Here is a 12,065-nt window from a genome sequence, read left to right on the forward strand (position 1 = left end):
TTCAATTGTTATTATGGAAAATAATAAATTGCATTAATGTCATGGATACAAATTAACCTGTAGTTCAAGCTAAACATTTTAATGATGCCCTCATACCAGACTCTAAGTACAACCTACAGCAGACTATTGATGATATAAGCAACAGGTGTTACTATAACCTCAGTGGTCTGTAATCCCTCAAGAGAAAGATTACTGCTGGTGTTCTAGTTTAACAGGCAGGTAAGGATTGTACTGTGCATCTCAGGGCTCTAGATCCAACTGACCAGGGCTGATCTTAACTTACAATGGTCTAACACACGGATAAGAAACACTTTGCTATATACAACAGTCAGCATTCTAGCTATTTTTGCAGCAGCATAAATTTCTAAATTTCAGCACAAGATGACAGCCAAGACTCAACATTTAGCTACCACAACAAATTAAAACAACATGCATGTGGCTATGTTTACAGAGTGTGAATTACAATAATGGCAAATTTACAGTGTGGCACATCTGAAAAAGTATGTCATTCACAGTAAATGTCAAACAATGAAAAACTAGTCTAAATAATCATGCAAGTTTTAAAATGTACTTACAACTGCATTCTGTGCCTGACAGAGAGAGACAACGTAAAGGCTAAATATGCTGTTTTCAGTCTTCACACGATGTGTCAACTAAATACAGTACACTTTTTTTGCATCTTTTAATTACATTACACCTTTTGATGAGCCTTTAGGGCTACTGTCAAACATATATTCTATGAGCCCATTTTAGACAAAGTAAGTTTGTTTGAGAAGAAAATGTGAGTGGAGCATGCACATGAATATGGTGTATAAGAATGTATAAATAACTTGCCTGTTGTTTCACTGGTTTGGGTGACTCCGGCTGTTTGTTAAAGATAAACAAATGTAAATTGGTATATTGTGTACACATATGCAATATACAAAGTCATGTTGCCTACTACAGGTATTGTTATCGATACAAGAACAATACTACATCTGCCAAATTGCTTTGTTATCATTCATAGTGTCGATCAATTTAATTACAATTCTCATACAAGGTCAAAGGTTTTGGGGGCATACAAAGATATAATAGGACATAGTGGCCGTGATAGATTTTTCAAACAAATCCAACATTAACGCTAAAATTTCAACACATTTTTCTGGGCTCATTCAGCTCAGTTTGTGGCTTTGAGAAGGCATCGCTAACTTAAACCCGAGAGGTGAGAAAGGACAATACTCACAGGAATGTTGTGGTCTTTTCTTCCTTTGTGGGAGGAGGCAACATGTGCCAGGTACTGAATGACCTTTTTTGTGTTTTCCGTCTTGCCAGCTCCTGACTCACCTCTGTGGGAAAAAAAGATCATGCACACAAAAACAGACATCCTCAGAATAGTGTGTGAGAAACAGTGAACAATTTAGAATGAACCGTAGACTGAATAAAAGAGGATACAGCCTCAGAGTTAAAGATTTCTTTTTTTTTTCCTCAGAGCAAACTTTAGACCATGTAGAAGGGCCTCCATTTTGCATTCTGCCTTATGACCAGCAGGGGGCGACTGCACTGGTTGCAAAAAGAAGTTCATTTGTATAGAAGTCTATGAGAAAAGAACCCTAGATTTCACCAGATGTATTACCTCAGTATTGACAGTAAAATAGATGATAAAGTATGGTATGCCACTATGCCTTAGGGCGTGGCTAACTTTTGACTGACAAGTCGCTCCCACGGTGTCCTGCCAATCAGCTTAGAGATGAAGCAATGTGTATTCATGGCACTGTGTACATTTAAACTTAGCCATGACCTTGTTTTTTGGGTGTTGCCTATTTTTTATATAGGCTATGCCAATTTTTACCACAGATAATATTTGTCAAGCTAGCCAGCTAGTGCTAACTGGTAACTTAACTCACCCCTCCTTAGCTCTAGCCTTTTTCGTCCAAATAAGGTCATTCTGGCTACAAAAAGGGGCAAAATGCCAAATTTGAGGCTTTTAAAAAATGAATCAATAGAGCAAAAATACACTGCCCTCTTTTACATCTACAGATTTGCAGAACAGAAGCCCTTTCCCCCACAACAAATAAATACACAAACCCAATGGTAAAACTAAAACAAAATTCTGGTGTGTATCTGATCTTGTTTATCTTCTCCTGCTATATTTTTTCAGTGTGTCAGTCAAGTTTAGGCCTGTGGTTGCTGGTGTGTGGATGTGCAGCCTGCTTTTAACTGCTCTGTCATACAGTGACCATGGCATAGAAAAACAAGGACAAAATCTCCAAGCCATGCAAAAGCTTTGGGGGGAGCAGTTTAGATTTAGAGCATACTTGAGGTTTTACAGTAAGTGCAAATTTGCATACACCAAGTATGCAGAAAATATTGTTTTGCTTTCAGAGTGAGATGTGGCTGAGAGTAAAGACTGGGAGAGTGGTGTGTAACTGTCAGTCTTGTTGGCTACTGTGAACGGAGGGTAATCATGGAGGGATTATGTCAAAGTCTCTGTTGTTGGCCTTGGACTGCTGCGTGTTAAGATTCCTCAGCTCCCCCATTTCAGAAGGCATGCCATATAAAACAGGTAGTGCTGACCTAATCTTTTTTTTTATTGTTTCATACTATTTGCAATCAGTTTTTTTTATTTCAGAGCAAAAATCCTGATGATTTGCATAATCTTTTTTTTTAACGTCTGTGTATTAAGTGTGCAAGCCTGAATTATTCAACACAACTGCAACACAGTTAAATCTAAAACCATGTAGTAATTGTTAACTAGTCACAAATAGAGAGAGAGAGATGGAGAAGCAGCTAGGGGTATGTTTGAAAATCCTAAGAAGCTTCCAAGGAAATTCAGATGTGTTACAAACTCAAAGGTCGACTTAGTAGCTTTCTGGTACCGTATCTAACAGTAGTGACACCGTGAATGACGGGAACAATGTCAACTGTTTAGGATTAGGTTACCTGGGTTGAATGTGACTTAATTTGATTCATGTGTTAGCTCTATTTTTTTCAAACTAGATTACTTTTTTTAAGTGTCTGCCTTACACAATTTTTTTCAGCATTGTTTGTGGTTGTGTTGTATTTTAGTGATTTATTTTGTGCAATACAGATAATTTTGACCCCATGACATCAATACCTCACTCTAGACCGTGCATGAGTTAAAAAGGCTCGGTGCATGTCTTGATACCCTCGCTGGTAACATTCCTGTCATCTCTAGACACTCGTCACTGAAAAGACGCCAGAGGGCTGTGTCGCAGAAATGTCAGGCATTTCTCAGACCTCCCTTTTCACACGTTTCTCTCAAGTAGTGAGAGTCTGGTCAGTGTCGCTGAGACGCACATTATAAAACTACTGTGAAGGCCCCGGGGCAGCTGGCTCACTTGCAATGCTCCTGGACTTGTTTACTTCCCAGTGAATGCATTATTGTCTCGTTTAATTGCCTCTCTATCATTTAATTCAGGCAAAAATAAATGCCAGAGGGAAATACACTTCACCATGTGATATTATTTCTGAGAATATAAAGGGGAATAGAGACATGCATTAGGGTAATGAATCAACCATGAACCTTACGCTTTTAATTTGAGACAGAGGGCTAAATTAATCTCAGTAATATAAAATGTTGAGGCATAAAATGGGCTTTGGGTAGTTAAACTGTTTTATCAAAAATAACTTTATTTTGCAGAAATAACAACAGTTTCAATAAAGCACAAATAAATATTAATATAACATTTGGTGGACTGAGCCTGTGTACTCACGTGCAAAGAATGGATTGGTCCTCACGATCTGTGGCAGACAAAAAGAGGGGGAAAGGAGGAGGAGTAGAAAAAAAAGCCAAGTGTCAGCAGTCTGTCTTTGATTCAGTCTCCACTGTGCTTTCCCAAGGTTTGATTGACAAGCTCATCACCCAAACACCCTCCACCAAAAGTAAAGTCTTATCAGCAGATTGTGGATTTGAAGGTCAAAGTCAAGCTTAGTGTGCCCATGTGAGCTTGACATCAAATGTTTTAAATATCATGTTTTCCACAGCATGTGTTTCGCTTTTTTTTTTTTTTTTTTTTGAATCAGAATAATAAAATTACTTTTGTCTGGGGCGTATTTTTCAGTAGACTCAGGCTTCACAGCATCTCACTACAGCTACTGTCTGGAATGCAATGTCAGAAATGCAGAGAAGCGGCACTGTGAAGTGAAGTCACTGCAAGGGAGAGATAAGGCAACTGTAATGTCAGCTTTCTATTGGTAAATGGAGGGTGCTGACTACATTCAAACACTTTTCAAGCATTTTCAAGGCACCTATACCAAACATTTCTAACCCCCCAAAGCCTTTATCATCACACCTAAATTGTTACAATAAATGTAAATGCAAAAAATTTACTTTACAGAATTATTCATACATAGCAATGTGTATATTGACACTGTTCAATTTATCAGCTGTTCATATTAACTATGATTGTATATTTGATCACGATTAATTAATGAATGATAACATGACTGATTATGTAGATGAGAACACCAGATCATGTTAAAAAAACAATCATTATTCAAGGATTTTATTCAAATGGAAGTATATTCCTAGTGTTGAAAATTAAACATTTTTCAAACCTTCCTAATTGTGCTAATTCTTATTCTCATCTTACACAATGCAACCTCTTACACAATAGAGTGCTAAATCAAATGTGAAATACTATTAAATTTACTGTACAGTTTACAATACAGGCTCCTCTACGACACTACAGTCAATACACTGTCCTCCATCCCTGTGTCTTGGTAAATCTAGTATGACTGTTATATCTGATTTAAGGCAATTGACTATTCACTTCTATGGCCATTAGTGAACAAACTAAGTGTAAAAGGAAGGGCCCGTATGTATTGACCCTGCAGTCTGCCCCATTATACACGGTTAGAACAATGTTGACCATTTGTAATCCATACAAATGAGAAGATTTAAATGTCCCCAAATGACCCCCATGGACTATCCTTGGCAGAGAGTCTTTCTAAATGTGTTTCACAGCTAAACTATCTACTGGATTTAATGAGGTAACCTAATGAGGTTTAAGAATCCTGAATAGTGCTTTTGTCATGTTTTTGGGACATACAGAATGTAGACTATTATAATGAAGGATCTATTAAATTGTCAGCTGGATTAATAAAATTAAATGTGCTCAAGTTTGACTGTTCATAGCGCCAACCACTTATTTCACCAATTGTTAATGTGTCCTGTGCTGAGGGCAATTTGCACTGTGGTCATGTGGCAATAAAATATGACATCTAATGCGTGGCCATTAACCTCGAGGGTATTCTAGTTTGGAGTGTCTTGTGAGCTTGGAGTGAGGCAAATGGGAGTCATCTAGAGGCCCAATAGGGTGAAACAAGGGTGATGATGTCATGGGAAAACAGTACTTTGTCTTTCCGTCAATGCCCCCCACAGGGATAGGGCCTCCTGTCCAGTCACATGGCTGGCTGAGCAGCAAGAAGTCCGAAGATGAGATAAAAGTCATCAGACTCTCTTCCCTTAATGTTGTACTGTTCATGCAGAGCTAAAACCTTGGCCTTGACACTGCAGCTGTGTAAGATTCATTCAGTTAGAATTGGTAATCAAGATTTTCCCTTCATCTTTGCAAACAGTTGTATTGCACTTGAACATTTTAAATTGTTTGTTTCAAAATATGTGAAGGAAATGTCTGTATTTGTTGAATGAACTTTGTTAAATGTTAAACAAAACCATAATTGATGATGTCACCACAACATAAAATCAAATAAAATTGATTTATGGTGTGTTTTAGTACAACCAAACACTAAAAAAATACATTTATAAGAGACCATAATGTGAACTGAAAACAAACTGTGAAGAATCAGGTTTTTAAGATGAATGCACAAAGCACAACTATTTTACATTAAATGGGACCAAAATTTATAAAATGAAAGTAATGTTGATTGAAAAAACTAATGATTGAGACCATAAACTCATTAGGAAAATGTTTTCTGAGATAACAAATCAAGTTATTATGATCAAGTTACTGTGATTGATTTGACAGTTAAAGATGACTTTCTTAACTAGAAATAAATGAGATACATCGTCAGTTTCCTGAATTTGATTAGTAAGTGCCTGTTCATCAAGGGACCTGATCTCAGAGGCCATTAATACTGCAACCGTATTGCAAAGTCAACATGATTGTTAATTGAAGGAGTTACTGGTGATTGGTGATTGGCAAGCTGCTGCATTAGTAGATTGACTCAGGGGAGCCATCAATAACTCAGGGAAAGACATCTTTTCTATAGCTGTGTAACTTAACAAGCTGACTCTAGGTTTAACATTTGTATTATCCAATGATGTAAAAAATAATTTAGTTGCTCAACAACAGAGTGAAAAAAGCTTGTTAAGGTTTGCCTGAGAAAATGGTTGCAAGGCAACAAGAGCTTTTAAATGAATCTACTTTGGATTTGATGTGTCACACAAAAAGCAACGCAGTAACAAAATATAATTTCTTTGTTCCTCAATCAGTGGATGCAACTCACTTGCTGTCAGCATGATGGGGTAATAAAACCTGCTTAAGTGATCTAATTTAGCAGCATACAAATAATGGCACAGGAATAATAGCGCCCTGAAAAAACTGCTGGTGTGGATGGTTTCACTGCCATTCCAGCAACAAGTTAATAAGATAGACATGATTAAAATCGCAGAAGCAGAGCTGGATGCAAGAGTGAGCTGATCATTTAACCATGAGGAGCAGCAGAGCACACTTGCAGAATGCAAATGGTCCAAATCCTTGACTGTGATCTAATTTGGTTTTGCATGGTTAGCCTGATGGCTCTATCCCTGATCTATTAGTCATGAAAGAGGACAGAGGGCACACTACTTTTATTAAAACTTCCAGGTTATATTAAAATATGAGTAGGAACAGTCAAATGTCCTGTGTATCCTGTCATATAAGGATTTAAAGGACAATCTATTGCACAAAGCTTTATATATTTTTGATTAGGAAAATGGGATACGATCACCAAATCAGGCCTCTCAAAATCTATATTTTAACACAAACTAAAAAAGAAAAATCACACTCTGCTAAGAACTCATGTTGCCACTCAAAGCAATAACATGTGATGAAGGGTCACAAGCAAACATTGCTCCATTTTAAAGGTTAGGAACCACTGCTCTAAGTCATGTTGTGAATATTTCACTTAATTTTGTACATGTTGAGTCCCAGGCTGGACCGTTCTGCCAGAGGTGAAGGTTTCCTGGACTGGAGTGCTGACTGTGCTCCTTTGGGGTAAAATGATGGAAAGTTATCTGACTGAGGACACAGCTGAATGGTTCATCAGGGACGACCTGGCTTTCCTGGCTTTGACCAGGAACTTCCTGCAGTTAAATATCGTAACAAGGGGAATTGGCCTCACATACATGCATGCAAGTGCACACACACCAAAGCTACACAGATCCCTCTCTCAAGCTATGACGTCAACTGCTGCTACATGCATGACAGCACACATGCAAACATAATCCATCATTAGCCCCCCCACCTCCTTTTCACCTCTCTTTACATTAACATCCCTATCTGAATCAGACACAAACACAACACTGCTCAGAGAGCTAGTGTCTCCTTTATCACACTGCCTCCAGACACAGTGGAAAGACGTGATCCTGTCATTGCAAGACCACTTACTTCCATTCACCAATTTGCCAGCAATGCTGCAACCATAACAACCTCTCCAAGACAGTAAATCGCAGATTACTGACAGAGGACTGCTGGTCTGTGCAGTTGAACACTACCCAAACAGGGGCTGTTATTTCCGTAACATTACGCGATGGTCATAAGGACTGTTTTGTGGGTTTCGCATGATTGGTAATGGTCTTGCCAGCTTCACATGACTCCATTATGCTGGGTAGTCAGTGAAGATTCCCCCAGGATATAGAACATTTTTAGTTAAAGTGAAAGCTGAGAATATAATTTTAAATATTAAATCCAGATCATGGGCAAAAACACTGACGTTCAGAAATGTCACAGGCTGCAGAGATGTTGATAAAAGTAGCCCTCGGATAGAAAAGCTTTGCGTCAATGGGCTTACAAACTGGTGACAGTGAAAAATTTGAGGATGTCTTGTGGCTTTGACATAAACACTGCAGCTCTGCATGTGGTGTTTCTCCCAGTAAGAAGAGAGGAGGGGGAGGAGGGGGAGCTGATCTCAGCTCACGACACTGAGCTCATTGTGAGGCTGTGGCACGCTGGGCCCGGGCCAGTGTCTGCCACTGATGGCTAATGCCTGTATTTGAAGAGCAAACACTCACCTCAGGAACCAGTCCTGCACTCTGATTTAGCTGTTACTTACGTGTCACGGCTCGACAATAACCTCCACAAAACCACAGTGATGTAAATAGCAGAACACATCAGCTGAATGTTCCTGATAATGAAGACAAATCGATGATGCTGTCTTATTAACGAGAGGAAATAGAGCTTTGTTTCTGTGCTGTCTGTGAAGGAATAAGGAGCTATATTGTTAATGATGATGTTTGCTTAGCTAGATACAGTATATTAAGCCATTACACCCAAGTCATTGACTGGCAGTCGTAAAAGTTATTTCCGTATACTCAGCTATAAAATGAAAATCAAAGACCTCATTTCCAGAGCTAACTCAGACCTTTGTCCGACACCAAATATATTACAACAGATACACCATTAGGCTGCGGTCACACATACACAAAGCAAGTGCGTGCTCAGGCGAAATGTGACACACACAAATATCACTTTGTCACTTAAAGTCCTAACACAGAATACAAATTACAGAATACAACATTGCTCTTCAGTGTTGCATCCTTCATACATATATTATAACTACTTTCATGATTTTTCAAACCTAGCCATAGATCCAGCTATCACACAATGCTGGTGGAAAGCATTACCGCATTTCTACCATTAAAACCGGGAGCGCTGTTGCGTTATTCTACCATTAAAGCCGGGAAATCGGATACGTCGTTTTGTAGTTTTTTTTCACCTATTTTCGGTCTCTTGGCCAATGAAATGCATCAGAATACATGCAGGAGTGTCGCAATGCAACATTGGACTTTTCCAGAACTTTGAAATCATGGCGGAAGACAACTATAGCGGAGGGAGCTCAGAAGTAAGTGACGGATGCGATCTTGATTAAAACAGCGCCGGCGATTTTATTGCTGATCTGGACTTTGAACCCTCGGAACCAATCGACCGGGATTTATGGATGAGGAATATGTTTTTAGACGACATATTTTCACAGAAGAACAGACAGATTTGTGGCCATCTGGAGATAAAAACAATAATAATACTAATTGATTGTGATGATGATATAACAAATCATGACTGTTTAAGTCTTCTATTACTTTATACGTCATTGAGTACCCTGAAAAGTGCAATATAGATAAAATGTATTATTTATTATTTATTATTATTATTTTATTACAGTAGGCTAATGAGAACTATGTCTATTTCTTCGAATGGTCATATCATGTTTACATCTTGCTAATGGGCATGTATTAGTATTATGCATAGTATTTTTAATCAGGCATCATCACATACAACTGTAAACAGTAGCTTACAGTCCATATACAGTCACACTAGTGCACTTTGTTTTACATTTTTATTGAAAATAATGCTGCACTGACACTTAAAAAAAATATTGTACTGACACTTTATTTTTACATTTTTGATTGAAAATAGTGCTGCTCAGTTGGAAGAGCACCTGCCCAATGTGTTGAGGTTATAGTTCTCACTGCCATTTCCTGTCTCTTTCAACTCTCCTGTTCAATCAAAGGGTGAAAAGGCTTTTTCTCTATTTGCTGAGTTTAAAAAAAAAATGTATTCAAGGTTTGGAAAAATAAACTCAACTTCTTATGAAAGCCACAGGTATAAGCTCTCAAATACTTTTTGAATTTATTTTCTATCTGCTACAGAGGCTGAAAATCTTCTGTTGAATTTCCAGAAAAACTTCAGGTTTTAGGGGGTTCTTTCAAAATCGCCCATAGGTTTTCCAGGCATTTTTCCAGGCGTTTTAGGCCCAAATGGCTGTGATGACCACTATCAGAGACAAAAAACCCAAAACTCCATAATGACTATGCACAGACTACCACATATATTTGATTTTCCAACTAAAATAAAGTAATGGGTTAAGTATCCCATGTGGCAATTATGGGATTTACTTTTAAGCACATTTGGATGGAAAAGTAGTGTTGGCATGAACCTATAACAACAACAGGAATCTTAAGCACTGCTGATTGTAAAAAGTGTCCGTAGTGTCCTGGCACAGAAAAGCTATCTCATAGCATAGCAGAGGCTTCTGATTGTTTATTAGTTTAACACCTCAGGGCAGTTATACTTATGACAGGGCACCAATGGGGCTTTTATAGCCTATTAAAAGAAGGCTATGGTCTTGTTTGTAGTGGCATGAACCAATACTTGTCTCTCATCTTACTGCACCTTCTAAATATAAGAAAAATGTTTACTACTGGTCCAAAGGAGATGGACTATCCCTTGACAAAGACGTATCTGTCAATAAGATTTTAGAAGTCATTTTAAACCATCCATTTTAGGGCTATAATGGCAAAAGCCTCTGGTGTGTGCAGAACTGAGACTGGTGGTTCAGCCAAGAACTTACAAATGGAAATACATGCATTGGAGATCCAAAATATTTGGTTTCCAATGTGGAGCATTTCTGAGGAGGAAAGTCTGTAATGAAATCTGATAGGGAGATTAACTGTGTTTGAGAAACACTGACAACAGGATTTGGACTTGGATTCAAGCTTTTTAAGCAAACTGAAGATAAGAAACTAGTGTAGAAATTGTGTGTTTAATATTTTCATCAGGTGCAAAATAAATAAATCAGTGGTGACAAGTAATACGGCAGCCAAACAGAGGCGAATAGCTCAGTGTAAAAGACAGAATAAGACATATTGAAGGTTATATATTTAAAACAGACAAGAGTAGCAAGAGGACCAAAGCAGAAATAAATCTACTCATATTATCGTCTCATGAAATACTGGTCCAATATGCTGTCTCCCTTCTTAGTAGCTGATGTAAAGAAAATAGCCACCAGGTGAACTTTACGACCAAGACTCATATAAACTAAATCTGCCAGAAATATTTTCACTCTAGGTGACAACAATGAGAAGGAATTTGTACTGTAGATACACATCTGAGTATTTCTGAGAAAAATGGCTGCAGCTGCACCTGCAATCACAACTACTATTAATTTTTCCCTTCATCACTCGCAAAAGGTTTATGCTCAATGGTTGTTCAGCAATGTTTGATCCTTTCTAGGGCAAACAGATGTTAAAGAACGGATCTATTGGAATGTATTTAGATACCATCCACGGCAGACAGGTTGTTGCAATATAGCCAGACCCCGCAAGATTCAGGGGATCACAAGATCACACAAATATCTATCTTGTCAGGCTTCAAATGATGTGTTTGTGTCAGAACCATCAGCGGTTTGGATAGTGTCCTGTTAGGAGTGACTGGAAGCTAAGGTTTAGCATAGATCCTGCCATAGCATCAGTAGCATTTCTTCATTTAAAGAACAGAAAAGAATGGCGCTGAAGACTTTTCTTCTATGAAACATATGTTTACGCTCTTCTCCTGACTGGTTACAGCAGCACATGATAGGCGGTGACAGGCAGATGGTTCATCCAATCACCTGCCAAGTATTTTTTTTAAAGTGCCTTTTCCGATGACGGCTTCTCAAATGGTTCTGTGTAACAAACCATCTGGCAAGTCAGTTATATGAATGGTGGTTTTGGTTAAAATTTACAATGAATATAAATCAGTTGAAAGTCATTTCGAAAAAAAGTTTCCATATGTGGCTCTGTGTCTCAGGGAGGAAAGCGTTAGCTTGATGCACACAAGGTCTCATAGGAGTAGCTTCACTTTGGCAGCCAAGAGAAAAGACACACATATTCAGTGTTCCTCCCTAGTAGTTTTAATCACCTGTTCTATAAGATTTAAGAGGACACATAAGAAAAGTGATAGTTAAAAGACTAGCAGTGTTCATCAAAGTCCCAGCAGCTGTGCTTTATTGTGATCTATTACAATGAAAACAGGAGTTCTTCTCCACTGAGCCTTCAGTTACTGACTGAGTGGTTTGACTGTCCA

The 12,065-nt window shown here is 38.2% G+C and overlaps 1 protein-coding gene across 1 annotated transcript in view; it reads right to left on the reverse strand.

Moving 5' to 3' along the window:
- LOC131977053 (myosin-10-like) overlaps positions 1 to 12,065 on the reverse strand; it is a 61,411-nt gene that overhangs the window by 33,328 nt on the left and 16,018 nt on the right. The window contains exons 4-7 of the mRNA XM_059340309.1: positions 3,714 to 3,741; positions 1,223 to 1,325; positions 835 to 864; positions 576 to 590 (exon numbers count right to left, since the gene is read on the reverse strand). Coding sequence (XP_059196292.1) covers positions 576 to 590; positions 835 to 864; positions 1,223 to 1,325; positions 3,714 to 3,741 — 176 coding nt within the window. The remainder of the gene's footprint in view (positions 1 to 575; positions 591 to 834; positions 865 to 1,222; positions 1,326 to 3,713; positions 3,742 to 12,065) is intronic.

Source organism: Centropristis striata, chromosome 1, assembly GCF_030273125.1.
Source record: "Centropristis striata isolate RG_2023a ecotype Rhode Island chromosome 1, C.striata_1.0, whole genome shotgun sequence".
Lineage (NCBI taxonomy): Eukaryota > Metazoa > Chordata > Actinopteri > Perciformes > Serranidae > Centropristis > Centropristis striata.